The following is a 27,780-nucleotide window of genomic DNA, read 5'->3' as shown; positions in this document are numbered from 1 at the left end:
CAGAAGAAAAATATGATTTCTGGCAATAGACTTACAGGTATACACACATACACATATATACTTAAGAGAAAATCCAGTGTTTATTTTGGTTTAAGCACATAATAGGACTTAAAAGACAAAAACACACGTTATGCATTTTCTGTGTGTCCAAACTTAACATTAAAGAAAAAAAAGGAAAGCTGCACACAAAGAATGCCTGTCATTAAAAAGAAAACAACATGTTTTTAATGGGCATCTGTTGAGCTGGCATCTGTGCAAGCCTGGAGCTAAAAGAAACATACAAGTATATGCCATTTTATAAACATACAAAACTGGTGAGGAAATACTTCATTATTTAAAATCAAATTATAATCATTAAAGTAGACAAAACACAATGTAAGGCATTAAAAACCAGAATTTATCTTCCCATATTCTGCATTTAGAGCACAAAATTTTACCACAAGTTGTTAATTAAGTAAAAAATTATGATTCTACAGAAATTCCTGCAACTTTTAAAATTTCACTACCAAATATTCAGCATGTGGACGGAGAGGTCTATCAGTGTTTTCATTTGTGGTTGTATGTCTAGAATAAGCTCAACAGTTTAAAGATATAATAAAAAAATGAAGAAGTTTTTCTAGGATAACACTGACACAAACACACACAAAAAATATCTACTAAAGTCTATAATGTACTTCAACTTTTGCAACATTTAGAAACTTTATTTACAACATGTGACAGAGTTTAAATGGAATTAGAGACTTCACAAAGAGATAAAGAAAGTCTTAAAAAATTAACAAATCAAAACACAAAATTCAATGAACCCTATAGGTGAACTACTCATAATAAAAAGAATTGTTCACCAATATGTGTGACACAAAGACCCTCCCAAATGAAGTACTAAAATCCTTCAAAGTGCAGTAAACTGAGCACATGGAACCCTTAAATTATTCTAAAAATGCCAGCAACATAGTGGTTCACCATCTAGTTTTTACAGTTCACCTGTTTTCCTGAGTTTTGTTCCTTTGCTGCAGGAAATTGAGCTTGTGTTATAATTTCATCTATAAAATCCTCCCATTTACACAGAGAAAGAAAAACGTTAGATCACTTCATTGTTTAGCAAAAACATAAACACACTATTGTTCTTCCAACCAGATATAAATGGATTTGTTGAGTGGGTCAAAAAAAGAGAAAGAGCTGACTTGAGGAGAGCTGGTAGGAGTTGAAGTATTTGTGTTATGATGAGGTGACTCAGGGTTCAATGCTCTGCCCCCTGCCGCTAAACAATTACCCTTATGTGAGAGCGTCTGGGGTTACAGGGAGAAGTCAGTGTTGCCACACAAGGAGCCAGCCTCTGCTCGGACCCCATTACTGACTACCTCCGAATATCAGCCCCTCTGAAAAATGTGGCTCACAGCAGTTGACGGTTTCAACCTATTTTGTATTCTTGTTTTGTACAGTCCTGCAGAGCAGTGATCCCCAACCCTGGTCCTCAAGACCCACTGTCCTGCAGGTATTATATGTTTGCCTGCAGCAACACACCTGATTCAAATTAGATGGATCTCTGACAAACTCTGCAGAAGTCTGCTATTGACCCATTCATTTGAATCAGGTGTGTTGAAGCAGGGAAACATTGAAAGTCTGCAGGAGAGTGGGCCTTGAGGACCAGATATGGGGATCCCTTCCGCAGAGCTCATGCATTCAAATCAAAAACAAAAACAAAAAAAATCTAAATTACAATGGGGTTCAGCAGATCTAAATTATTCTTGAACAATTTATTAAAAAAAAAAAAAACTGTTAACTGTGTTATCTTGCGTTTGCATTAAGTTTTGTTGGGACCAGTGGTAATCCTACGCAGATCCCATTAGCACACCAACAAGAGGCGCAGCCTTGTTGTCGGTCGGGGCGTGCTGGTAAAATGTATCTGTGTGGTTGACCCGCAGCAAAGGTGGGATGCTGGAGGACCTGATGTGGAGGATCCTGGTGTCTGTTACTTCACAGTCTATCTGCATCATCACCTCGAACTCTTTGTCCCTTATGATGCTGTCTGTAGAGGTAAGAAGGAAAGAAGCAAGTTATTACCTCTTGATCTTTAAATTCATCCCTTATTAAAAGTTATTGGGTGGATTTATACCAAGACAAATGACTTAACCAACTCGAGACACAAATAATGCTCGCCAAACTGTATTCATTTTTCATCAGCATAATGGAGAAGTTATTTCATCATGCTTGCTGTAGAGACATGATAAGATTGTATTTTGGGAGGGAAAGGCATAATGTTTGAGACAGCGAGGGAAGGGGCTGAGAGGCTGGGTTACAGATGAAGTCCAGAGGTGAGTCACACACTGGATTTCTTCATCATGGAGATAAGCTAAACAGCCCTAAACAAAACCAGGACGTGCACATTTAAAAGGAGAAATTGAAAAGTCTGACAAGAGTGCCGGAAGCAGGAAAAGAGTGATCACTAACAGTGAAACTTGTGCTTGGAGAAACAGAAACTGGCAAATCTTTAAGACCGAATGTAATAAATGCTCATGAATCAGACCATTGTGTTTGAATAAACCCAGTGACCACAGGTGGTTTACAGGACGTTATCAAAGATAAATACTGTAAGTTGCCTTAAAGTCATTGTAACCTTCAAACAAGCTTTTTTTTTTTTTTTGGCTTTCTCTTGAGAAATTTAAACTTGGAAACTGATCCTGGAATTCATCCTTGGTGGTACGTGGTCTGTGGTATCCCAAAACTAAACTTTACTTAGTCTCATGTAAGAACATCCTTTTAAGTGGACACTCTTGTAAAATTCTTTGCTAAAAAAAAAAAAAAAAAAAAAAAAAAAAAGGGGGGGGGGGGGGGTGCAGTAACATGTCGAGGCATCCTGGATGCATTTAGATTGATAGACAACTTAAAAACTTGAGCTTCTATTGTGTGCCTGTGGAGGTAACATTCCCCATCTGGAGCACACCTCACTTAGTTTTAGTGCACTTTTATATGACCCAGAAATGGAGCTGTAAGGAGTCTTTAAAATGCCTGAGAGCTGCAAGTAGTTTAAAAGCTGCAGCCATTTTTTTTCCAGACACCTGTACAAGACATCAGCCTCCTCTACTTCACAAAAAGATTTTCAGGGACATACAGGATGTGGTAGAGTTCATCAAAATGTACAGAAACCATATGATAGCTCCCTCTGTGACTGGAGGATGCAGGTCAATAGATGGTTTGCATTCCTAATAATGAGGATGACTTCATCTACCAGATACTCTTCCTGCTTTTGCACCTGTAGTAAAACTGGGACCTTTTAAACGACCAGTGTTTCAAAAGAAAAGTCTGAAAATCATCCTGTGTGACTGTATTTATAATTTTTGTTTTGCTACATCCAGCAAAAAAAATTAGGCTCAAATTTACGCTGAAAAGTTACACAGTTTGATGAGATCAGGACAGATATTTCCACCTCCTTCAAGCCACATGAACGACTCTGTAAGGCTGTACTCAGATTAAATAACAGATTAAATAACACACTCAAACTCCCCAAATGAAAAGTTACTCTTATACAGTAAAACACGTCCTTATTCATTTACAGATACTTAAGGATTTTGTTAGACTTCAAGCACTGTTGTGTCTAAATATAATCAAGTGCACTATAATCACACTGTAATATGCGAGTCAAAATCAACCATAATCCAAACTTTAGACTCCGCTTTGATAGCTAAATCCTTTGTCATCCTTCTTTCACTAGATTACCACTCTAATCTCAAACTCCTTGAGAAGCCAAAACAGTGAAAGACGAACCACAAGAATGCAGCCATGAAGTCCACCTTCAAATAGCAACTCTTTGAAGAAGCTGCCAAATCCACTGTCCTGGTCTCTATGGCTTTCTTTCCCCCTTTTACTGGTGCCATCTGGAAATAGTCCAGAAAGTTTCAGTGACATAGTGAGCTGCGAGATGCTGATAAGGGCCTAATGCCTGGCAATAATGCATCAGAGGAAACCTGAGAAAGCGTCTCAGAAGGATGCTGACTGCAAGTTTGGAATAAACTCTCAGGACACCTTCAGGGTGGATCCTTTTTTTCCCCCTTTAGATAAAGAAGGGAGCAAGTCATCAACATGCATAATCACATCCAAAAAGAGACAAAGCAAACTCATGCTTCCAGCTCATACAAATTATATATGCGCTAATAAAGACAGGAAGTAACAAAAACTGTGGGGTGCTTCATGAAGCAAAAACAGTCCCAAGCGATCTGCCAGAAAGAACAGGGGCACAAATGGTGAGCATGAGCCAAGCTTCATGTTCACTTTACTTGTTTTTTGTTAACAACATTCTGCCAGTGTACTTGGCTTTCACTTCCAAAACTGAGATTTTCCTTTACACTATATCAATAATAGGACATTCAACAGAATGCAGAACAGTTTTAACTATATTTAAAAAATGAAATTTTTGGCTGTATGGTTACCCAGAACCACCAAAAAAAAGGTTAGCAAAAGAAGCCTATAAGATTAATTTTCTTTGAACCATATAAAACTATATATTATCAATTTGAAGCTGAGATTCATTGAGGACAATAGTAGTCAATGAAGAACAGCTGTTTTGAAACATATGACCTCATCCGAGAACTGAAAATAACTGTGAAATAATGGCAAGGGTTGAACATTTAGTTGCTAAGAGTGCACACCCTTTTAGATCACTGTTGGGGAGGTTTTGTTTGGTTTAGAGGGGTAGGAAAGTATGACCCCCAAGTCTGTCAGTGGTGTAGAGCTCCCCCAGTGAAAGCTGCCAGCTAGCTACAATGCACACGTACAATCTCAGAGAAACAAAAACAGACTGTAGTACATCAGTCCCTCAGTCTATCCACCTGTAAATTATGTCACCCCCGAAATATTCCTCTTCTCCATCCACATCCAAACATGTCACTTCCACTTGATTGAGCTACTTTCAAACTAAGATCATTAAATAAACACACCCTTCAGTCCTTATAAGGAGCCAGTGCTTAGCCATGCGCAATTTCTGAGCGAAAGCGGTAACTTGAGTAGAACTCCTGAACTGTAGACACACGGTGAGACAGAAACAGACCAGGGTTTACATCAAAGTCTCTACCTCCATGTTCAGTTATTGACCAAGATATATCAGACAATCAGTTCAGATTAGCAGATTATATCCACACACTCCAGATGAAAACCATTTAGTGACTGTAGAGGGCAGGTATTCCTAAAGGAGAACACCAACAGGTAGCTGGAAAGAATTATCTTCCACTGTGGAGTAATCACGCTTCTCAAAGAGTACACCGCCTCAACTTTTCTAAGGATGTCTGACGGGTAAATATGTAAATTTGCACTCGACCACTTCAAAGTTTCAGGCAAAGACAGCATGAACTTGAAATGCTACTTGAATGCTGTCATCTGTGTGACACATGTTGCTTCATGTGTAAAAAGGAGGGAGAACCCTGCATGTGTTGTGCTGCAGAGAACCACAACCAGCTTTTGCTTTGTCAGTCTTTATTGGATTGTTTTTTTTAACTACAGTCCTCACTGTCAGGTCAAAGAGGAACAACCAGCAGGAGAAGTAGTGCTATCCCCCCCCAAAAAAAGAAACTGGGGTTAGCCCTCTCTCTCTAAAAAGGCACCACATGGTCCAGCCAGCTTATTAAATGCAAATACTAACCCCTAAGACAGACTGATAGAACACAATGCTTTACATTTGCAACTGACTGTGGGCATTCATAACATAATGCAAAAGGAAACTCTTTCTGGAGCAAATAAGAATCTTTCCAGACCTGATATTAATCTGTGAATACCACCTTTGTTTGGCCATTTCAACAATTAGCTGAAAGACAAGTCTTGGATTTCACTGTTTGCTGCCATTTCAATGGGCCATCTGACCGACATGGACCTTAACATTCCTCACTGACAAGACAAACCAAGAACAATGTTTATTTTCATCAATCTTCAACACCCCTCTCCCAGGGAAAGAAAAAAAAATCTTAATGGCCATGTCTTCCCTGCTGACTACGAGGCTCTTATTCCACTGACTCACCCCTCACAGGGGTGGTTGAAACACTGATCAAAACTGTTGCTGGTGTTTTTCCACAGATAGACATGGAGATAAAACAGTAAGATGCTTTCTGATAAAAGATAAAAAAAAAAGAAAAAGCTGGTTAAACTGACACTGCTTACAGGCATATCCACGTAAACACTACGACATGCTGCGTGGACACTCTAGCAGATCTAAAGGTCAGAGAGAAAGTTTGGGTGATCTCATGAAAATAAAGAGCAAGTGTACATTTTAATATGTTAAATGACAATTCTGCAATAAATGGACAAAAGGAAGTCTAATGTTTTTGTTCATCAAGACTTCAGTGCCTCATGTAAACCAGTATTTAAATGTTTCTTGTCAGTTTGCCTTTGCAGGAAAATGGCCAAATAAATAAAAAACAGAACCAAGAACACATCACCATCTGTTGACAGCATATTTAATTTTGTGTGCAGCCTTTATGTGTGACATTCTGGATGGATGAACTGATAAATGAAAGGGTAGGTATGTCCACACTTTTGATTTACACTATTTCTTAAAGAATATATGTATAAATGTGCAGAAAAGGGACCACTCTATCAGATTAACAAGTAACTCAAATCCTAGTTCCACTGAGGTAGACTTTAAAAAAAAAAAGAAAAAAAGGTCAACACAAGCTCACTGTCTGTCATTTAAAAAAAATCCATTTTGGTTCTTGAAAAGTTTTTCTTTTCTTTTTCTTCTTTATGAAAAAGTCAGACTGCCGGTAAAGCATTCTTGTGTGGAGACGTGTTTCTGAGTCTCCTTCCAGCTCGCCTTTCATCTGCTAGGTTATGTTGAGTGACCAAACTCCCCAACTGTTATGTCTGTGCGGCAGCTCTTACCATTTATGTTCATGGCTGGCAACACCAAAGACATCTTGGGTCGACTTCCTTTGTTGTGGTTGGTGGCAGGAAGAAGAAGATGATCCTGAAAACAAAGAACAGAAGTTCATCAAGAGGAAAATGGAGTTCACTTGGAATCAAATGAAGGCTGTGTATCAATTTGAATCTCAGTTCATAACACTCCATGGACTCCATTATTAACCCTGAGCTGACTACAGACTGAAAGAAAAATGCGCCTCAAAGTTATATATAATCCTTTATTTTTTCATCTGCTTGAGGGAAGAGGACCACACATAGACCTGGACATTTTATATACTTCCTTAATCAGAAAACAGTTCATTTTACATCTGTTGCACATAAATGAACTAAATGAAGTAATAATTCTCAACACGTAATTTTCAAATGTTTTTTTTTATTCCATCATTGTAGCTGCTTCATGCACTGATTAATACATTCAACTTGCAACATCTTGAAGCAATTACTGAGCTTATTAAAGCACCAGAAGTCTGAGATCAAAATGACATTTAAGTCTCCATGAAGTTAAATTCAATGTCAAAGTGCTATTTTATGACATTTGCACAATACGTCATTTTTAAAAAAGTCACCACCTGCCCACGGGTAGTTTAGTTTCATAGCTATTCTTTCAGATTGCACTTATCGGGGTGGCCCTGCACTGCAGCCTTATGGCTGTGGTGTGGGCCCTGATCTGTTCTGATGGGGGTGGTTGCTGCTGTTGGACATGGGTGGACTGGCCCCTGGTGTGAATGGATCCCCATGACCTTTGATACTGTTTCCTCACAGCAGCATCAAGCCAGATGTTTATCACTTTTAGCATTTCATACCAACATTCAGTTCAGAGACAGAAATGAGAGAGTCATGTTCGTACAGAATAGGGTGTGTGTGTGTGTGTGTGGCTGCTTGGTGTGTGTATACATATGTGTGCGGAATATTTTAATGAGTGTTTTTATTGTTATGTAATTCTACTTTGATGTATGAAAAGGCTTGTTTTATTTTTAATATACATAAATGTTTTTAATCATGTAAAGCACTTTGTGTTGCCTGTGGCATGAAAAGTGCTTTAGAAATAAAGTTTGATTTGATTTGATTTCAGAGTGTAATTTTCTAGAAAATTGTGATAAAATGTTTAAAGACTCATCCTGTATTTAAAAGAGTGTCCTAATAATGTGTTCAATGAGTTGAGCGGAGTGGAGGGTGGTGCTTAGGGTCAGTGGATCCCAATGTGAGCCACTGCACACTGTTAGCACAAGTGTGATCATATAATATCCAAGTTTTCAACTCAACAACAGCTGAACTGAAAATGTAGTGCACTTTCAACAGTGGAGATTACTTTGAATCTTGACTTTAAGTCTTCTGTGAGTATCCGGTCTTTGCATGCTTAAGTAATAAATTTGTCTTTTTTTATTTTTACATTTATGTAAAGTCGTTGGGCTACATTTTAAGACTTCAAATTCTTACACTTGTTTTAATGTAATATGAATAAATCAAAATTGAATATCAGACATAAGCTGACCAAGAGACCCCAGGAGAGAGAAAAAGAAAATACAGAAACACATGGATAAACAAAAAAAAAAGAAAAAAAGTTTCTGTATATATGTGTGTATACATGCACGTAGGTGTGTATAAAAAAAGAATGTGTGTTTGTGATCTGGGATGACTGACAAGAGCAATGACATAAGACATAAGGATGTTTCAGAGTTTAGGAGACTGATTACAGAGAAAAAAATACACAAAAACTGAGGCTACCCTGACAACAGATAACATTTCCCTTAACCTTACTAGACACAATCTACAGTGAAAGCCAGCACTGTTTCCACCACCTCACCTAAACACGCACTTACTTGAGGCCAAAGATGCTAAAACAACATGAAAAGTGCAGCCAAACCACAAAATGACAGTAGAAAAGTTTTGTTTTCCACTCCCTCACCTCATTTCACACCTAAACAGAGAAACAGGTGGTGAGGTAACTGTAACCTAAACATGGCCATTTTCTCTAACCTGGCCATAACCCAACATGAGCGAGTGGCCCTAACTGCTGGAGAGAGAGCAAACAGGCCATGATGAACTCTGTGAAATATTTCTGCCTTAGGGACAAAAGTCAGAACTGGTGGTGATTGGCTTAATCTAAACAAATTCCAAATTTAATCCAGAGCTTTGGCGGTCTTGTAATAACATCATAGGGACTGGAATCAAAACAAAGGCCCCCCCCCCCCACACACACACACACACACACCCCCACCCACACACACACACAAACTGAAACCCAGGAAACAAAATATAGACAAATGAACTGAAGATGAAAAGCAAATAAAAGGACTGTAAGAATAAAACTGTCCCTCCCTCCCTCTTTTTTTTTGCAGGTGGCCATTCTTAAAGCAGAAATTATAAATCAGTAACTAAGAAAAAAGGAGGAGAAACAGTCCTGGTCACAACTGTCTATCCACAGATAAACCTGAATACTATGTCAAGCAGAAATTACCCCAACAAACTCAGAAAAGCTCACTTCTAGAAGCAGATTGTCCAGACAGGGACTGCAGCTGTTGCGTGATTAGCACAGAATTAGAACAAGTTTGTACAACTTGAATTTAACGCTAAAATAAGAAAAGGGATTTTTTTTCTGTTTTTTTTTTTACAAAATTCTTGTAAAAAGCTTAAACTCACATTTACTTGTCATAGGCATGTTAACATGCTGGGGTCAGCATCACAATGTAATGCTGGATGCCAGAAAGTCACAAGCATGCTACACTTGGCAAAAAAAAATAAAGTTCTGAAAATTAGGTGCATAAGCAATAAAGTAAATATAATCAAATTCCAACTTTAATCCAGCTCTTCCTAGTCTCATGACAAAACTTTCCTGATAAAAAAAAAACAAACAAAAAACTTTACATGGACAGGGAATGGCACACATCACTTTATCTCTACACCTGTACATTAAAACATAAATAAGTTAGAATCTATGAAGAGCAGACATAAAAAATAAGACAGGACTGGAAGCAAAAAAAAAAAAAAAAAAACAGAAGAATCCACAGAGCAGGACAACTATTTAACAAATCAACCCATACACAATTAAAAATCAGTGATTTTAATAATAAACTTAAAAGGGCTCTGTGAAGACACTGGCTTATAAGCACTTTCCACTGCTCTTATAACATTAATGACAAATCACTTGACCCAGAAACCATTTAGCAAATTAAGAAGTAAAGTTTTAGTTATCAACTGTTAGAAATTTACACATCAAATTGTCAAACCTTTGAAATGATAAGAAGGCTTTGGTCAACAGCTTAGCAAGGATTAAATCTTAGCAAATTTAGGAAAAAGAAAAAAATTGAAAAAATAGCCAAGATTTTTTTTTTTAATGTAAAGCTTAATGTCTTTTTTCTTGTTTAGAGGAACATCAAAAACTTTGTTCCTGGCACAAATATAAAAACAACTACTTGACCTGTTGGGGCCTCCAATTCCAGACAGAGCATCATTGTTACCATTATCCCTGCCGTCACCATGCCAACTTAGATCATTGTAGTTTGCTTGGTGATGAAGAGCCTTGATCTTTGACCACATGACTCAAAACTCTTACCACACCAAGCGATCTTGAGGATTAAGACCTTAACATGGCCTAGAGAGGCCAGATGTTTTCTGACTGAACAGTACCACTTTATTTATATTTAATCTAATTCATTTAACCACTGAGACAGTTTTGTGAGCCAGCAGGCATTTCCCATCTTATCTCTGAGTTCTGCACCAGGAGAATTGAGACTTACCCTACGGAAAGACACCACGTAGAAAGTATCACCGCGGCGATTGAGCTCTTCAAAGAAGTCAGTGTAGATATGTTGAGGTGCGTAGTATACCTGCAGCTCCCTGCCTGGATTCCTGATAAGGGTTAGCAGAATGGTAGAGAGAACAATGAACATGCAGACAAATATGAAGATAAAAAGACAAAAACTGGGAACGAATTGATATTTCTTCTAAAGATCAACCAGATACACAGCTGACTGGGTGCTGAGAGGCAGTGGGTTATATTTGACTATTTAGTTTTAAGGTTTACTTGTGTAAAGCTGATATAAATGCAAAGTAATGGACCTTTACTCACTTTTTCTCAGTAGTATCTGTGTATGGAACTGCAACAATCTGGGCACTCTCAGCCTCCCTACTTTCAGTTTTCTGTTGAGGAAGAACAAACAAAATTAGCTCCAATCTTTGTATAATTACATGAAGTAACTATTCTAGAACACACTGCTAGCAAATTTGTAAACACTGACTGTTTAAAAAAAACACAATAACTGTTGTTTTAAAGTTTCTAGGGATCAACACACATTTCTTTCTAAACATATTTAATCCAGATGCGATCCACCAGGAGACAAAGGTCTTCAAGTGGCCCATATTATCATGTTTTATCATCAAAGTAAACTAATTTACTTTCATATGACTGCATCACAAACAGTGGCATACACATAAAATTATATAGAAACTTATAATGAGCAAGTTTAAAGAAGAAAAAAAGAAAGAAAGAAAGAAAGAAAGAAAGAAAGAAAGAAAGAAAGAAAGAAAGAAAGAGCTCCATAGTGGAAAAATTAACAAGTCTGAGTACTGTGAGGGTTAAAGATTAAAAGATTAAAATAGCTAAACACCGCTGATAAGTAAACACATCCAACCTTTTCTATTTATAGTGATAAAAAGAACTAGTACACTAAATCACTAAATGGGCAGATCTGTGTAGACTGGACTTAGTGTGACATATATATAGAAAAAAAAATATGGAAAAAAAGAGCAGGGGGGCACTAATCCTGCAGCTCCCCATGAAGTGTTATGTTTGCTCCCTCTTGGCTGCCGGACTAAACTCAGTCCAAGAAAGCAAAATGAGAGGCAGAAAAAGGAAGGTGTGAGGGGAGGTGAAACGTGGTAAAAGCAAAGGCTTGACCTGCCAAAATACCACAATACCAAAAGTAATTTCTTGAAATTAGATTCAGTTTTGCAATTTGGATAGCCAATGATAAGTATCAAGATAGATTAGTAAGCTTATTAGATATGTTTTCCTGTGACTTACCAGAATGGTCCTGGTGTGTTTATGGTTGCTGTTACTCAAGCGCCTGGATTTGGTCTGCTGTACTTCGTGACGATGGACCCATCCCCTCAACTCATGGGCCAACCTGACAAGTGAAAACAATTAATTTTTTGTTTATTTCAAGTGAGAATTGATGGATTTTTATTTGGTCTTATGTGAAAGTAGAAAACCTGAGATGCAGTAGGATATTTATTAAATGATTCATTACTTACTCAATGCACTTGGTCCTGTTAATAGGAGGTTGGCACGGGGGAGGTGGTCTGAGAAAGATGGGATCTTTCACCACCATCAAGGCTTTATCCTTAGAGCTATAGCAGAATAAAAGCACATGGACACAGTTAGATTTTTTTCTTTTTTTATGTAAACCATACAAGGCTGTTATGACATTAATGTATAAATTAATATGTAAGAATTTCTAATTACTATTTGCTGAATATATTTTCCACATGTTGAGATTATGCTTTAAATGCATAGTGAGAGCCAATACGGCTGCAAGCTCTTTTATTGTAGGTCAAACGTCTGTTATGGCTTCGTTAACGGAAAACACAATTTAACCAAGAGAGGAATTCACAAAGCTTGAATGCTTAAATCAACTATGTAAAATGGGTTTGGTTCTTTTTTGACATGTACACAAGTGGCAGAAATTCAGTCACTAAACATTTGCCAGAAAAGACTGGCCTGCATCACAGAGGCAAATCCTGCACATAATTATTGTGAAAATGCAGAGAATTGGGAGAATTGAGTGCTCCCAACCAGTTAGTCATACCCAGTCTGACAATAACAGATTAAATCAACAGAAAAAGAGTCTGAATTGTTACCATATGCTAGGTTTACATACTGTATATTGCTGAATGGGTGGCACTGGTAGCAGCATGCAGCACTGCATAACATTCCTTCTTAGATGTTACTCACATGGAATGATTTTAATCACCTGTCTTAAACCTGTCGAAAAGTGAATGATTATGATGCTGGAGGGGTTGATGTAGACTGTCCACAGTCAGTGCCCACCTGAAAGGAAATATATGCCACCAACATAATCTCTCCTCTGGGCCTCCTTGATGTGAACCAACTGCTTGGCTATGCCTCATGTTCCTGTCTCTGAATACTCTGGAAATGGTTCCATGAGACATGTCAGACCATGGAGGTCTGCTCATCACTAAGGGGCCCGTATTATACTTCTAGTGTGCACACATACCGTCCTGTTCAGTGGGATCTCAAGATTAGGTTGCATACCCCCCCCCCATCCTTCTTCCTGCTGCATTTGGTACCGTCACCCCTTTTGTAAAGGCTAATATATTCCTTCCTGCCTGCTCTGGATAAATGCTGCTAGGAAACCTGATAACACTGATGAATGGTTTGCATTAACATGTGACATACCCTACACAGAGATCTAACATACAACACAGGCTGGCAATGCCATGGAGACATTAGAGCCCTGACCACCTTGCAAAACATCATTTTCGTGACATAGAAGTTCAGAAATGTTATTTATGCAATTTACAAATGTGACTGTTGGGCCTCAGTGGTATTTAAACAAAGAAAGACAAATATATAACCCCCAACTAAAATAGACTTACTAACAATAAAAGCTTAACGTCAAACAAGACCTGGCCCTGGTTTCCTGTTGCTCAAAGCCCACGAGCTACCCAGTTACTCTGGGGTCTGCAGGCATTCAAAAGGAAGACATTTGGACAGCGTTGGTAATCAGCCGATGTACATGTTTATACATGCCTAAATGAGCCGTACCAGTTCAGACTGAGCGCAGGAACAGGTGCATCCTGGTCTAACATTAGCAGGTTAAAACAATATTGTAATGGGTGTTGGTGTGGTTTGGGACATTACCTGAATGGCATCTCAGAGGAGCTGCTGCTGACCTCGGAATCCATCGTCAGCTCATTTTCTGCCTCTGACGAGAAACCCAACAGGTGTCTGCCACCATGCTGCACGGGAGTAACCTCGAGCTTGGAGCCACCCTGAAACACACTGAAAAAAAATGAGACAGGTGAGACAAAAATTAGGGCATTAGGATTAAAGAAACCATTTTTAAAATATGTCTGATGTTACACGACTTAGATAAACGCTGATTTTGATGTGACCCACATCCCTTGCACAGACAGGATCTAAGTTCTGATCTTGGCTGAAAAAACAAAAAAGCACACTAGCATGCATACACAAAAATACAAGCTGTTGCATATTAATACACTGGATGGCATTTTCATTTCAAAGGAGTCTGCTCACAAGCTGGTCATATTTTAAATGCCAAAGGAGATTCTGAATACAACAAGTGTACAGATACAAACCCAAGCACAAGCCCATACTTCAGCTACCTGGACTACCACTAATATTGCAAAAACATGTTCATGCGTTGTAAGAAATGCATTCATGTTTGAGCTGTAGAAAACAACTGAAAGAGCATTTTCCCAGCAAATGAGCAGATGCTTACGTCTTTGTGGAGAAAATTATTCCCAACAGAAAACAAACATTTCTAAAAAATGAAAACACTGAATCTGTTGTTATGGTTTCCGACTTTGACTTGGTGGAATTGCACAATCCTTCTGCTTGTTGGATGGAATTAAGACTTTTTTCCTCAGCGTAGTTTTATATAATATGTTCTAACTGGTCAAAAATGTGACCATTACAAAGAAAGATAAGAAAAATGACTACATGAAATTGTGTTTCTCAAGTACATGTTTTCTTTTGCAACAAAGCAGCACAACGCCTTGAAGATTTTTCAATTCATCATGAAGTCAAACAAAGTCTGGTAGCAACATTAGAGAACTGCAGTACAAACACAATAACAATAAGGTATGATAAGGCTATTAATCACCATTTTAATAAAAAACACCTAATGCTTTAACCTTCATGTATTACCTCACTAGGAAATGCGGTACGTTGCCTTTCAGTTAACGTCTTCTGCATAATATCTTACATGAGAGAGATTTCCACAATGAGTCATGGGGCTTCCCGTTTGTTTTCCTCCAGTAATCAAATACATGTGCATTTACAGAGACACAGTTAGTGGCTAAAGCTTGAGCTACAGCATCTGCAATCATCAGCTCTCTTAGTTTGAATTCAGTTTGAACCACCGGATACCAAATCAAGTTACTGTGAAGGGTTCACAAAGGAATATAGAAGTTCACTTTCCCTTCCTCACCTCATTGGTCCAACGTTAAGCACGAGGAACACCAGGACCACCATGAGGCACACAGCTTTCCTTTTGGATGTTTTTGTCTTTATTACTGTGTTCTGTGGGAAAGAGAGGAAATACATTTCAACACAAATAACAAATAGCAGAAATGACTCATAAAAGAATGCATTTTTTTTTTTGTCCTTCCTTTTTAACTTCTCAAGTTTTCATTGCTACCTTTTCAGCGAAGCACATGCACACTCATCTCCACAGAAACATTGGTTTTGTGGAACAATGAGCAGAGCTGTGGACAGACGCTCGCCTCTCACCTCACTCAGCAGGCCCTCCAGCTGCCTCTTAAGGTTCCCATTCTCACACTTGAGCACCTCATTCTCAGACAACGCCACTTTCAGGCGAGCTTCCAATGAGAGCAGATATTCTTTCTTCTTTTTCCGGGACAGCGATGCAGACTCCCGGTTCTTTATCATGCGCTGCTGCCTCTGGGACATCTTTGACTAGAGTAAGAATGCAACAAAAACAGGAACACATTGTTTTTTAATTTATTATTCATTACAAGTAATAAATTTCATCCTCTTACACTTAAAATGTATCCAAACAGGAAGGAGAGGTTGTTGTTGCGAGCAATAAAATGCCTGCTTGAGCCACCTGTTAGGCTGTATATCATAGGTTACCCTCACTATAATGACATGATGTTTAGCCATGTTTTCACAACATTCGGGTTTAAAAAAACATGGCCTTTCACTTATATAGATATTTTTAGGAGGTTTCTTTAAAACTGGCATGGAACAGACAATAAAAAAAGAAGATATGCACATGTAGGCATGCCAAAAAAAAGTCTCAATCTTATATCTTAGATAAATGTGTCACATGTATTCATTACTTATTTTATTCCATTAAAGAGCTCAAACATCTCATTAGTAAAGGCATGTGTGGTACACTAAGATGCATAGAGGAGCTAACAATAGGAGGTACAAGCACAGAGGATTAAGCTTGCAGATGTTGGCATGAGAAGAAAAGTGAGATAATAAATTAAGTGAAGGAGAGCCGAGTGCTTGGGCTGCTGGTGCTTTACTTTACCATTAAAACATAATAATACAAGGACACTTTCAAGATGTGTTGCAAAGTTAATGGCAACTCAAAAACAAATCAGACTTATCACTTAGAACAGCCCTAAAGTGTACAAATTAAGCTCCTGCTTGAAAATATTTATGCCATGCTCCTCTTAAGAGGTTAAGAGGCCACTAGTGATGCCTCTGTTCTACATGTGAGGAGGAATGTGTTTATGGAGTGTGTCGCTCTTTGAAGAATGGGTTCACATCAAAGACCCATAAACACAGGGCCACTATATATCTTGTATGTCTGGATGTTAGAGTTCAGCCATAGCCAATCATAATTACTATAATTAGAGCCTTAAACGGCAAGTTAATCTGCAAATAAACCGATTACATTCAGCTTTTTCTCTTTTTAGATCTGCTAGTGAGAAAATTTCTTACAAATCACCACAAATACAAAATATGTACATATAAATAAACATATTATTAAATTGATGACTAACACCAAGGTCAAGTGCTGGACAGTAATTGTTTCCAGTTGATGTCAGTAAGATGAGAAGTAAAATCAAAGCCCTGCATGTAAACCCAAATAGTGCATAACTTAACATGACCTCTCGCAAAAGAACACAACCCATGGCAGTGAATACCCAAATCCAAACACCTTCACTGTCCACCCAGTCCACCAACCAACCCTGTACTGCCCCTACTTCAAACACAAACATCCTTCTCAAGGGGAAGTTTCTAAGATCCTGGGCCTAATAGCCCCGCTGGTGATTAAGTTATTTGGATCCCTGTATTTGTGTTCTGTCTCCTGAGAAACCCTTCTGTCTCCCAGCCCAGATCTGGGAGCCGTGCCACCAGCTTAAGCCTGGGAACACTGCATGTAAGCAGTTACCAGGGAGTGGAGAGCAGGGGGAACTTCAGTTCACCTCCACAATGATGCTGAAAAGGAGAATGTGGGACAGAGGGTAAAAAAAAAATGATAGAGTGGGATTTCTCAATTAAGTCGACTAGAATGTGTGAGAGCTGAAAACTGATACTGGTTCAAACTTATGTTTATGTGTCAGTGGGAAAAGTCAACGAAGAAGGCTACCCAGCTGTTGCTGTGGAAATGTACAGAAATGTACAAATGCATATAGCAGCTGGTATACTAAGCGGGGAATGTGGAGAGATGTTAAAAGGGGAATGCCTGCACAATCACTCTTAAACAGATAAATATAGGTGAAGAGGGAAGAGTTGGAACAACAGCCTCCAGTACCCATGACTGTCACAATACCGCTGAAGGTCCGGACTCCTCTTTGTATTCAGAATTTCACAGGTTACTCTTAAGGGAAGTCTGTAATTAACCATTAACTCGTCCAAATGGGAGGCGCTCCACCCAACAGATTGGGTGAAAATGTGTGGTGATTTTACTGTAGGTCACAAACCCCTATAATTGTGGAATGTGCTCCACAGGTGTAATAACAGTTAACATGTTATGTTTTGTCTAAATTGTGTTTTGTTTTGCAATTTGCTTATTATATGCCCAGTTTAACTAAATATGCTTTTTTAAAATCCACAGACAATACAACTGAAATTAGCTTAAGTTTATACACGCAGATGGAAGGTAACAAGTCTGACTGATGTCACTGTAAAACAACCAAAACTTCACACTTTCATTACATAATTTAACAAAAAAGTTATAGTTTGATTTTGTGCATTATTGCAGAAAAAATATTACAATAAACAAATCTTTACACATAAAGAAAGCTAATAAACACTAGAATAGAAAACCACACCCAACAGGATGAAAACCATTAACTAGTGTATTCATTTAAGGGCTTTAAATAGAATATGAGAAATGCATAAAGGGGGTAGGACAGGATAACGCCATGTTTTAAAGAAATTTAATAATCATGTAGCCATACAGCTATCCAGCTTGGAAAAAAAAATGAAAAGAAAAGAAATAAACACAGGAGATTTTGGACTTTATGTAAAGGATCTTGATTTCTTCACGAGTCATAGCATGCTTAACATCTCCTGGAGTCTCTTCTTGTAAAGCCTCCCATCCTGCTAATAGAAGGCTATACTGTGTTTTTTTTTTTGTTGAACACACACAGTGGTCATGCACACGCTGATAAATCCCAAGTAGTATAGGAGCTCATTACATTACACTGGCCCAATCCCCTGATGGCTGTTTACAGCTGTCGCAAAAGGCTTCATTCTGCAAAACACCTGCCTAAGGCATGTAATCGTTAGCAGCCATGTTAACACCAAGACTTACACGAGCCGATGATAGGCCACAGTACAGTAAACGACAACAGGAACAGTGATGAATATAGGCATGTTGGAGATACAACTTGCAGAAACACCTGGCACAGGCATGCCATCTTTAACATGCATTTTACAAGTCCAACAGCAATGCCACAGCAGTCAGCAGACACAGCTGCAGTTGTACAGAGCACAATCATATGCTGGCACACATAGTTAATCAGCTCAGCAGATTCTTTAACAGGACGTTTACTGAAATCACTCCATAGCTTGTATGAAATCCATCAAAGTTCTGCAACATATTTTAACAGCATTTCCAAAAAGATAAAAACAGTCATTTTGTTGGGACTAAAAATGCCCTTTGAATATATATTTTTAATCTCCCTCCACTTTCACTTAAAAAATAAGCACAAGTATCCAGTCTGAATCCCTTCCTTATAGTTAAAGTGTACAGACCCTCCTCTTTAATTGTCTATTGTAAACTTTATTGACTTAGTTAGCTTCATAAATGGCAGAGAGGCGTGTTTGTTTTGGCCTCCAGGGTCTGGAATTCCTTGACACTGCCTTCTTGGTCTGGCATGAAAAGCGGGTCCATTCACTTGATTACAGCCAACATTATTGGCCAAGTTCCAACTCTGGTAATGTCTAGATAAATTGCCCAGACAAATAAAACGAAATATTGTTACATTAGGTCACGACTCAAGTTCTTTACTTTCATGTGTATCAGGACCATGTTTTCTACACAGTGAGGAGAAGGTGACACATTTTCTGAAGTTGCATTTGTTCAGTTCCACAATGAGAAACACAGTTCTTAGTAATTAAAAAAACTACTACGGTTATGTATTTTTGCAGCTTTTTTTCAGTTGAATGTTCGACAGCATAATGAGACACACGGAATATCAAAGTTCTGTTCGTAAAACAAAGCTCAGAGGAGGGAGCAGTGGGAGAGCATGTTTCACAACTTACTAAAAGGTCAAACAAGAGGAAAAACATCAGAAATGATTGTGCTGGAGCAGAGCACTGAAAACACAGTGAGAGAGCTGTTTTCAAAAGAACCATAAAGACGGAATCAGAAGGACGAGCAAACAAACAATTCTCATTTATTTTAAAGACCATGAAAGATTCTCCCCACCCAAAACGCACACACAACAGAAGGATATACCACAACTAGTTTTCTTTTTTGACTTTAAGTTAGCTGAAGCAGAAACTGCTTCAGCTAACTGAACCTTATGAGCGTCGCTAAAATGTCAGTTGTGTGTATGTTGTTGTTATAGTAGCTGGAGAGAAGTGGGCGTCTCAAGAGCAAGGTGTGGCACATGATACACTTTGTTTTGGTCTGCAGGCAGCGCACATCAGCAAACCTTGCGGTGAAACAATTGTGCTTTTTGCCCCTTTAACACTTTGTTTTCATTAAATAAAATTAAAGTAAATAAAAAAAAAAAAGTCTAAAATGAAGGAGTTTGGGCTGGATGTGTTCCAGTCAGAGTTCCCACTATGAAAGTGGGCAATAAAAAATAAACTCTTATTCAAAAGATTTGTCTAATAAAATGCTTATTGACACATTAGCTGGGCAGGATCAACATTCAAAATAGTTTTTAGGTTAAAATAGTTCAGATTAGAGACAGAAAAATAAACCAAAGAAATGAACTACATCCAAGAACTCAATAGAGGTAAATAACTGTGACAGCCATGCACTTCTAAATCATATATGGTGAGACGAAATGTTTTACACGGATGTCAAACGACTTGTTTGGGCAATCATATTTCTGTTAGACCACAGGTACACTATTTTGCCTTTATGCATATTCTGTCTGTACCTGATAAGACAAAGTAAACCACGAGCACGACAATACAAACATCTATCATATTATCTTTAACTGTTCAAATTATTTGTTTTTCTGTATTGCAGCTCTTTAACCGGGAGCAAAAGTTTCTGTTTCTCCTCTGAGTGTTAATATCGCAGTGTTTGACTGACTCACATCATCGTCTGAGGAAGGAGTCCGAAGTGAGACAGAAACCAGGGAGGGAGCAGCTACAGGAACAGGCTTGTCTTGGGTGAGTGTTGGCATAGCAACCACACTTCCGGAGGTGGCCTGCGGCGTTTGGATCTGCAGTAACTGGCTTGGCTGAGAAAGCACAATAGGATGACCTGAGTGAAAGACAAAAACACACATACATTATCAAATTACAGGGTTTAGCTTTACTGCAATGATATGTTTACTGTTTGAATACTATTAGCTGTTACAAACTGAATATGTGTGTGTATCTTGTCTTATCAAATTCATCTTACAAGCTACAGTAGTGATTAAAAGTTTGTAAATACTTAATAATCTCCCATATTTCTATAATAACATGACCTAAAACAAGCCAAAGACAAAATGCTTAGTCTTTATGTTCAGAGGAACTAATATTCTATATGTTGTGGAACTGGAAAGTTGGTAGCCTTATCCTACTTGTGATACAAAGAAGTAATACTATCATTATTTGGGTCAGCTTTGCACTGTGTAGGTTAAAGTGATTGATGATCACTGAAGGAACAACTCTGAATGACATCAAATTTTAAAAGGGAAATTTCAGGATATCCAGGGAAAGCAGGTCACGCAACAAGCCAATGATCCAAATCAAGGTAACAAGTTGTTCAAGAATGTTTTTTTTTTTTGGTATAACTAAATAAAACTCCAGAGTAATAATCCTGCTGTAGAAATGTTGTATGAGGACCCACAGGGACTATGTAGGGCAGGGGTGCCCAAGTCCGGTCCCCGAGATCTACCCTCCTGCAACTTTTAGATGCACCCCTTCTCCAACATACCTGAATCAAATGACTGGCTCGTTACCAGACCTCTGCAGAGCTAAATGACATGCAGATGACATCTGATTCAAGTGTGTGGAGAAGGGTTGCATCTAAAAGTAGCAGGATGGTAGATCTTGAGGACCAAACTTGGGCACCCCTGATGTAGGGAAACCCTACATTATCCCAATGCTGAGTCTGTTCTGTACAGAGGAATAGGCTAACACAACTCTGAACTAATGCAGATGGTCTAATAAACTGCTATAAGAAACATAAGTTTCAGTTATAGCTGCACAAGGTCATCCACTAAATATTTTTTTGTTATATTAATTTGTCTAATTTGTTCTGCCAGGGCAAAAGCTGAGGTGGATGTGATTGCTGGTGTTTTCTGTACAATCAGGTGAAATTATATAGCCAAAACTTTTAAAACTCAATAGTGTTAGAACAAAGATTCCAGTAAAATACACAAAATTACAAAATACAGCACTGACCCTGGTCTTTGGGCGTTACTGCTGAATTTGAACCCCTTATCTAATCTTGGGTCTTCTATTTTAAAAAATCTGATTATTGTTTATGCCAAATTCCAAAAAAGAAAAGGTCTACACACTCTTAAGCACAGAAAAATTATATTTAACCTACTTTTCTATACAACCTGGAAGTCAGATCAGCCTCCAACTACAGATGGTACAGTCCAGTTCCTCCAACCCCTCCCCAATTCTGTTGACCTACATTAACCCCTTGTCTTTAATGGGACGCTGTGTTTTAAGTACAGGTGGAAAAGATGTCTGCCACCTTGACCTGTGGTCTTAAACTTCCACATTCCAAACTGAGAGGTGTGAGACTTATGTGTTTGAACACATTAACATATACATGTTCTCACATTTGAGTCTAAAATCTAAATCTTATTTGATTTGGTTAGTTTAGATAGTTTAATTTGTTTTCATCTAAAGAGTTCCCAACACTGTCTAGAACAGACATACATTTCTTAGTGATGGCCTGCTGTACCACACAATCACCCATTTTTCATTTAGCATGGTCTGAGAAGTCACCACAAATCCGTATGTATACAAATCTACAGATGCATGCAGTTATGATCTCCTGGTTATTATACCTTGAAGACAGAAAATCTGTTTAATTTTTTTTAGACATCAAGTGTGTACTGTCGAGATTTAGGTGATTTTGGGACTCCAGTCTGCCCTTTTATTCCTAGATCCACAATCTTCTTCTGCTCTTAGCAAAAAATTGTGATCTCACTGAAACGGTGGGCAACTTTCATCCACGTTAATTGTCAGTTGTTAGAGTTACCCACTTTGCTGAACACACCAGGATCAGCACTACTTGTGTCTTGAGTTGTACACCCACCTCTGTAGTGATGCTGCTCAGAAACAGTCTCTAAAAATGGAGCACAACCATCCCAGTCAAGGCTGTGCCAGGAACTATTCTTCAAAATGAACCAGTACTCTTCATTTTTAATGAATTAGCTTGTCATTGCTAATTGTATTGAAGTGTTAGCTAGGTCTTACTAATGAATATGTGAACTGTCTGCACCCTGTCTTGTGTCCAAGTTCACCATCTGTATGCAGAATTCATGAAGCTTAAAGTCAAACAAAATTTAAAGCATCACTTACACTAGTTTTGTTGTTCTTAAGAAAATTACTGCCTCATCAGAACATAAAATGCACTGATGCACTAATTTTGTTCTTTAATCTCTCTGTTGCATAAAGATATACAACCCAGCTGTGAACATAGACAAGATTTCAAACCAACACATAACTTTGTAACATTAAGCAGTTCTGACATCCATATGAGGACCAACATGTGGATATTTTGGCCTTAACCGTCTGCCATCTTGGCCAATACTGAGTAAAAAAAACAGGGCCAGGTTTCAATTAACTTTGAGTAAGGTCAGATATTCCACCCATTTAGGCCCCATGCAATGACATAAGTATTTATACTGGCCTAAATAGTGCTGATCTAACACACCAAACCATGCAAGCTAAACCACAAAACACCAATAATCACTTTAATGTGTAACACACAGCAGCACATAAAAGGTTTCAGATTTATATGTGGATCATGAATGCTAAATACTTTTGATTGTATGTTTATAATGGTTGATTCCACCTTCCAAAAATGTTTTTGCAGATCAAAGAATAAATGTTTTATTTACTTATTTCATTATCAAACAGACCAATAGCGACACTGGTGTTTACAGACAAGTAAAACAAATGTTAAGGCACCATCTACTGGCCTAAAGACTAAAAACAACAGCTAAATTATTGATTAAGCATGAATAATAACCTAATTTAACATTAATAACAAGTTATCCATATTTCATCTCTACATTATGATAAGATGTTTAAATAATTCTCTGAGTGGAAAAAAAAAGCAACAGTCTGATGTAATACTAGTGAAAGGCAACGTGTACAATGTGTTGCAATGAGAGGTCTGACCTGGAGGGGGTGCTGGTTGGATGCTGATTGGAGCGGGTTTAAACACAGGCAGCACAGAGGTCTGTAGGGGCTGGATGATTATTGTCTTGGCTTGCAAGGATGCTGCTGCCGGAGTCAAGGGCATGGCCGTAATCAGCGGTTTGGGCTGGATGGAGACCTTTGGGCCGATCTGAATCGGCCTCTTGACTGGCTGAGTTGGTTTTGCTGGAGTGTGTGTACATTTAAGCGTTAATATAGAGATACTGAAAGCACAAAGAATAAAGATGACAGCCAAGTGGGCAGATGTGGAGACTCTCACCTCGTGCCACCTGAGTGGTCCTTTTAGCGGCTTTTTTGGGTGGGGGGTGGATTTCAGAAAAGTCACTGGAATCTGAGTACAAGGAAACTGGAGAAAGCTGCGATTGTGGGGACAGAGCTTCATCCTGGATGGAGAAACATATCCAACTTAAGATCATGTATCTAGTGGACAAGTCTTTCTTTAAGTACATGCACTAAAACAAGGTTTGCAAATGTACCATGTGCAACATAGTAACTACAGAAAAAAGAGCTTAAAGAAATTCTTCTGCAGCACAGCCCTGATTCTATATAAAAGAATATATACTCTATTCAACAACGAATCAAGTGTCCTTGTCAATATTCAAATACTCAACAGTAGACAAACATGTCCTTGGGACGTCAGGGTGATTAGCAGACAAATATGTGCAGACCGCGTTGGGCTAGAAAAAGATGTAACCCTTGTCCTTGTGTTGACATACTGTGAAAACAACTGCCTGCAAAATTATGCTAATAACGCTGAAGTTGTCAGCACCTTCTTTAATGAGGGGCTGGCACACAGCTCAGATGGACAGTTAATTATTAATCTGACAAGGTGTTTAAGACTTTTGTTAATAAGTGTCTCAAGTGTGTGTGTCTGTCATTTTTTTAAGACCATCTGGATGAATATTGTCTTTGCTCCAACTGCATTCACAAGGATATAACAATGGTAAGAATTTGCATAGAAAATCTAATTCAAATGCAGTGAAAATGGTGTCTTACATGTAAGATGTACGGAGACAAAGCTTCCACAGAGGCAGGGGAAGGGACGGAACTCAGAGTGTGGGCAGGTGACAGAGAGTCCACACTCATCTCACCATCTGGATGCACAAGGACAGAGACACATGTCTTATATACTCCATGTAAGCACAATGAAGAACACCCAAATCCCTTATCCTGTTTGTTTTAATCATAAAGTAGCAATGACAGCATGAAAGACACAAATGTAATTCACAATTAAAAAAATAAAAATGATAAGAGTAGCACAAGGAAAAGGAAAAAATCTGACAAAGCAAGTTTTGGAACTAAAGAAATTCAGTGCTATCTTGGTCAAAAATAATTGATTTCCTCAACAATGAACAAAAGCTAATGCATTACACTTACAGCTGAATTCACCAAAACATGGTTATACTTGGAAATATCCTATTAGCTCCATCAGATCAGATAAAAATATTATCGTTACACACTGAGATATGACACAACTTGTGTTATTGTACCTGTGCAGGTGCTGCTTGTGTCAATTTCATTCCATGGGGGAATGTCAATATCAAAATCCAGATCTGGACCTTCATTAGCCTAAAAAAAAACAAAGCACACATTTTTTTAAACAGACCTTTAGAAAAATTTAGATTTGAACAAAACAGTCTACTGTACATTGTAGAGCCAGGTGTGTAGAAGCAGTATAATCCATCAGTCAGAAACAGACGCTGTGAGTAAATCTGTTCCTGTATCATATTTCCTTACACAAAATTCTTTGTTAACTTGGTAGAGGTAACATAAATAATTTTGCCAAGAGGATTACACTCACATAGCCAGCACTCTGGAGGGCCTCAAGCAGTTCATCTGCATCTCCAAGGTTATCCAGCTCATCAAACAGGCTTATGTCTGTGTAACAATGATCATAGGGATACAAGACTGATCAAACTGTTTTCAGTCCACTGCATGATTAAAGAGTCAGAAAGAAAACAACACACAACTATCAACACATACAAGGGCTGCAACAAGAAGTATTTTAGAATTTCAGCTAAGTGATCAAAATCAATCATCACATCAGATCCTCCTGTGATAAATTAAATCAATTTAGCATTTTTTTTTCTAAAATTCTTCCATAAATGGAGTACTCATATTATGCACTTTATAATTATTATTATCTAGTTTGAATTACATCAGTGAATAATTATTTAAAGACAACCTTAAAGTGATCTGACACAATACAGGTAGAAGAGCATGGTGACAGTGATGTTGCCAATGCCTGTTGGGAGAGCACTGTTATATTTAGTTAAGTCACGTTTCTCGAAGACACATGAGTGATACTGACAGTTGGTTTTTACTGTGTAGTAGGTAATATATTTTAAATAGCTTCACTGTGACAGCTTTAAGTAACTTCTGAATCAGTGGCTCTGGTGGAAAGGGTGAGGTTTGAGAAACTCGGAGTGTGTTTTGGCCCTGATTGGGACAAAAACATTCAGGGTCAGATGAGAGGGGAGACACACTGTCTGTCTCTCTATCTGTGAGCAAGTGCTGTTCTTTGCTATTATCCACACGTACCCAGTTGTGTGTGGGAAAACCCAAGGGCATGACTTAGATTGGATCCAAATAAATTTTATTTATTTATTTTTAAAGATACTTTGTCAGCGGTATTCTGAAGCGTTTTCTACTACAGGAGGCAAAATAAACCATCTTTGTTTGTATAAGAATAAAGCAAAATATATAAATTTCTTTTTATAATAGTAATTTTAGCATAGAGTATTACTGTAAACATAAATTTGTAAGTGTGAATATGTCTAAGTCAAGTTAACTAAATTTTCACTTCGAAATTATGTAGAGAAATAACAGTACTCCTACACTGTCTTTGTAATTAATTAAACTCAATATTCAAATTCACGGTTAATATTAGCCAATAAAAAAGGATCTTATGTTTAAATATTTACCTATTCAGCACTGGCGTTGTATCCATATTATACATTACTAGTTACTTTGTATCCAGTAACTATTTTGATCGTTATTAACATCGAGGTTAGCGGGTTACATCATCTCAACATCCATAGGTCGCTAACGCTAACAGTCTTGCTGTGACTTGGATAATAACAAATCAACGCCACAATATCCCCTTTAAGCTTAAGCAAGGGTATATTTATGACTGTTAACTTCATCGATCATATATGTTCCTGATTCTTTATGCTGGTAACCTAATAGCCAGCTGTTAATGCTTTTGCTTCTTCGATGTGGGTCTTTCTAGAAAGAGCTAGACCCCTTACCCCACTCTCCTCCCTGGTCAATGGAGATGGTGCCCGCTTCACTATCCATCACAGGGTATTGGTGGCGATTTCTGAAGTCTAACGTTAAATCGGAGGACATCTTTTTCTGAATATATTAGTGACTTATCAGACTGTAACAAGCGGAGACTCGCATCACTTGTGAAGCTTTCAGCTGAGTTGTAGGAAACTTCCTGTTTGACGTCTAGATACACGTCTGTCTTTAGCGTAAATGTACGGGCGCCGCCGAGGTACAAACATGTAATAAGCGAAAATGCGCTTTACATTTAGCGGTGCCTGTTAAGGTCACAAGAGGGCAGTACAACACTGCGGGGCTCCGACACATGGCGCGGATGTTGAAGTTCTCTGTGAAAAGGGTGTTAAGAAGTTCATGACCTGCAGCTAAAAAAGTGAAGTGACTCAACAAAACATTTATTACTTAAAATACAAAATTTTAAGTTCTAATTTTTAAGTAATTGAGGCTTAAAGTTCACACTTCCTGTGCTGTAGCCTACTTTAAGTGTTGCATAAGGAGCAGAGCTTAGAATGGCATGTGCATTGCATAATTTCCACTAAATTATGCACAACTTTAGTTTCAATTATTTTCTGTGCAATTTTATACACAAATATCTTTGCCACAAAGGAGTGCCCCAACCAAGGGCTATACAATCAATTCTAATATTAGCTACTATCTGATAACATTCCTTCCAGTAAATTACAGCCGTGTTTGTGTCCTATCTCTTTAATTTACTCTGACAGTACCACATTTGAATAAAAGGAAACTTCTACAAGACCACATGCACAATCAAGGAGCCATTTTAGTTATTCTGTCTGGTTTGAGATAAAGGCATTGACAGCTTG

At 38.1% G+C, this 27,780-nt stretch overlaps 1 protein-coding gene across 2 annotated transcripts; it reads right to left on the bottom strand.

Annotated features, from left to right (window-relative positions):
• Positions 1-58: 58 nt before the first annotated feature.
• On the bottom strand, positions 59-27,132 carry atf6 (activating transcription factor 6). Of its 2 annotated transcripts, none has more exons than XM_042005764.1 (16): positions 26,923-27,132; positions 25,473-25,549; positions 25,162-25,240; positions 24,668-24,765; positions 23,931-24,054; positions 23,633-23,836; positions 20,371-20,540; positions 15,398-15,583; positions 15,096-15,187; positions 13,784-13,924; positions 12,154-12,249; positions 11,924-12,026; positions 10,970-11,043; positions 10,638-10,749; positions 6,862-6,946; positions 59-2,026 (listed from the first exon to the last, which is right to left on the bottom strand). In XM_042005764.1, exons 1-16 carry the CDS (start codon positions 27,020-27,022, stop codon positions 1,830-1,832), a joined length of 1,938 nt encoding a protein of 645 aa, XP_041861698.1. In that variant the 5' UTR covers positions 27,023-27,132; the 3' UTR covers positions 59-1,829. The 2 variants fall into 2 exon arrangements, with proteins under 2 accessions (XP_041861698.1, XP_041861699.1); XM_042005765.1 differs by having other exon boundaries at positions 10,970-11,040.
• Positions 27,133-27,780: the final 648 nt, after the last annotated feature.

This window comes from Melanotaenia boesemani, chromosome 14 (assembly GCF_017639745.1).
Source record: "Melanotaenia boesemani isolate fMelBoe1 chromosome 14, fMelBoe1.pri, whole genome shotgun sequence".
NCBI lineage: Eukaryota > Metazoa > Chordata > Actinopteri > Atheriniformes > Melanotaeniidae > Melanotaenia > Melanotaenia boesemani.
This window is presented reverse-complemented; position numbering and strand designations above follow the sequence as displayed.